The sequence below is a fragment of the Triticum aestivum genome, chromosome 5A, assembly GCF_018294505.1.
Source record: "Triticum aestivum cultivar Chinese Spring chromosome 5A, IWGSC CS RefSeq v2.1, whole genome shotgun sequence".
Classification (NCBI taxonomy): domain Eukaryota; kingdom Viridiplantae; phylum Streptophyta; class Magnoliopsida; order Poales; family Poaceae; genus Triticum; species Triticum aestivum.
In genome coordinates this window covers 355,834,279-355,837,207 of record NC_057806.1, presented here as the reverse complement: position 1 = coordinate 355,837,207, position 2,929 = coordinate 355,834,279, and the positions used below count along the sequence as shown (strand labels likewise).

The following is a 2,929-nucleotide window of genomic DNA, read 5'->3' as shown; positions in this document are numbered from 1 at the left end:
TCGACGCCAGCCGGCCAAAACCGGGCAGGATTTTCATCCGTAATGTTGCGCATCTCCACACCGACGAGGTACCGGGCAACACTGTTCCTGAAGCCTCGCACCGCCGTCACCGCAGCAAACCCGCCAAAGCCGTGGTCCAACACCACCCGCACTGCTAAGAGAGCGTGAACCAGACCTCCACAAACATCACCGTCGAGAAGCAACCACATCCTCCAAGCAGAGCAAAAGCCAGATCCGCTTCATCGGCCTTCATCGACACCGAGAGACTGCCGCCAGATTGGATCTGGCCCACCCCACCAACCTCACTCTGGCGCCATCTCCACCGGGGCATCGCCGCGATCCCCTCACACGGAGGCAGCCGGAAGCCCGCTGCGCGCCAGGACACCTACCTGGCAGGGCCATCTCGGTGCCGCTGCCCCCATGGCTGATCCAAAGTCGCCGCCACCGCCGTTGCTGGCGCTCCACCTGCAGCCACCTACCAGAAGTGCTCCTCACAAGGATCTGGCGAACGCCCTCGCCGTGCCCCCCGCAGTGCCTCCAACCACACCGCGAGTCCCCACGCCGCCCGTGGGAAGAACGCCGCGCCAGACCACGCCGCCCGCGCCTAGCCCGCGAGAAGAAAATCGTGGTCTTTCCACACCTGCACTGCTAAGAGAGCGAACCTAGGCGAGGAGCTGCAGCCTCCTACCACGCCGTGGAAGGACCAGGACCACCACGACGACCTTCACCCTCCAGGGGACTGCCGCGCGACGGAACCAATCCCACAGGCCTAGATCGAAACGGGTCTGGATCTGACCGCACCTCCTTCCACTGCTCCGGCGCCAGCGCTTCCGGGGGCAACACCGCACGCCCACCGCATGGAGACGGCCGACCGCTCGCTGCCCGCCAGGATCTCCTTCCTGGCAGGGCCTCCTCGGCGCCGCCACCTTCGTGGCAGAGCGCTCGCGCCGCTACCGCCCACTAGCGCCAACGCACCGCCTTCTCCCTCCTCCTCCGCTCTGCGGCCTCCTGACCCGGTTCCTCCGCACCACCGCACTCTCCGCCGTGCTCCGGCGACCAGCAACGAGATCACGCCACTGGCCACCCCACCTCCAAGGCTGGCCCCGGGGAAGACCCGCTCCACGTGAAGGTGCCTGTCGTGGGGGCGTCACCAGCACCCGCCGCCTTTGACGGCCGGGCGCGGCCGCCACCGCCGGCACCGGTGGCGGCAGCGGACGGGGGAGGATGTTCGGCGGCTTCTGGTTTAGCGATTTGGGGGCCTCCGGAGCCGCACGCGCGTGCGACCCAGGAGGCTCTTTAGCGATTCGGCATACTCCCTTCTTTCAGCAGCAAGCTTCTAATAGGTAGGCAAAAATAATTAAAAGGGCTAAACTTTATAGCATCTGGATCCGTAAGATCAAGTTTAGGAGGAGGAGGTTCCTCCTTGGGCCCTTTATAGGTGATAACTATTTCTTCATTATAAATTTTCCTATAGATATATTCACGTAGTCTTTCTTTAAGCACACGATCTAGCCCAATATTACCTATAGAAAATTGATCACTTTGTTTGGGAATTTTATCAATCAAGATAGCTGGGGGAACCTTTTTTCTAAGATTCTCATTGTAAGCAGCATAGACTGTTGAGTTTATTTTCCTTATCTTTTCTTGATCATAAAGAATTTCTTAAATATGAGGACACTCACTACTTATTCTATAGTAAGCAAATATTTCTCTTGGGTCTTTCATAATGTGTGTGTGTGTGTGTGTCGTTGCATCAAAACATATATATTATTAACAATATATCAATGTCATGCCATGACAATTTATATATGGATAATTATTTCCAAACAAGCACAATTATTACACTATATATAGATAGATAATAATGTCATGCCATTAATGCATATATATTAATAAAAGATATGCACGGCATTGACTTTATTGATGAGGTCATTAATGTGCAATATTTATCATTAGATAAGAACTGAACATTCTAGATTTTTGTGTATCCTATAAATAAATGGCACACATGCATATATACACATATTTGGTGCTTGAGTTTCTTTCGAGAGGAAACAAAAACAATAGAGTCCAATTGTTCAGAAATGAAAATTCTCGGGGCACAAAGAAAGACTTTGTTTCTGCTATGTTTCATTGCAGTTTGTGGCGTAGTAGCTAAGGAAAATAGAAAAGGAGGAAGGCCTAATGGAGGAAAGCACCATCGGGCAATATCTAAGACAATCCAGGTTTTATACTCTTATTGCTATTCTCATATTTGTTGTTTGAGTAAACCAATTTGAGATAACCATGAACCGTTTCACCTTTGTAGACAGAAGACGGTGACATTTTTGATTGCATAGATATCAAATCTCAGCCGGCATTCGACCACCCACTTCTTAGAAACCATTCAATACAGGTACATGAGTTACTCCCTGCGTTCATTGAACTAAAACCACGACACTTATTTTGAACAAAGGGAGTAGCATTTTTACAGTTAAGTAATCTTGTATTCCATGCTTTTCTTACCCAATATTTAGTCTTGCTTTGGTAATAAACAATAGGTTTGTACACATGAACAAGAAATAATGTAATCAACATTGATTTATGGTAGTGAATTATTCTACATTCATGTAAGGATGTTGGTTTGTATGTATCAAACTAACGATTGTTTTAGGTGAACTAACAAACGACTTTGACTTGCATGCAGATGGAACCGAGCTCACATCCTATTGGACTCGAAGGCAACTCCATACCAGATACAACATTAGAGTCTAGTACCCATTTGGTTTCGTGTCCCTTGGGAACAATTCCAATATGGAGAAGTGAGCAGCACTATCCTATAGTTGACATTAAGGAACTAACTCAACAAATATACACAAGGAATATTACTCGGGATAATAAGAATAACACCGCTTCGGTAATGTTTTTGCTATCCTTATTTAACAAAAAC

General features: G+C 49.1%; 1 protein-coding gene across 1 annotated transcript in view; it reads left to right on the top strand.

The window, feature by feature from the left end:
- Positions 1-2,041: 2,041 nt before the first annotated feature.
- The window catches only part of LOC123106910 (uncharacterized), a 3,737-nt gene continuing 2,849 nt past the window's right edge, over positions 2,042-2,929 (top strand). Inside the window, exons 1-3 of the mRNA XM_044528943.1 lie at positions 2,042-2,225; positions 2,309-2,395; positions 2,687-2,896. Coding sequence (XP_044384878.1) covers positions 2,085-2,225; positions 2,309-2,395; positions 2,687-2,896 — 438 coding nt within the window. The 5' untranslated portion in view covers positions 2,042-2,084. The remainder of the gene's footprint in view (positions 2,226-2,308; positions 2,396-2,686; positions 2,897-2,929) is intronic.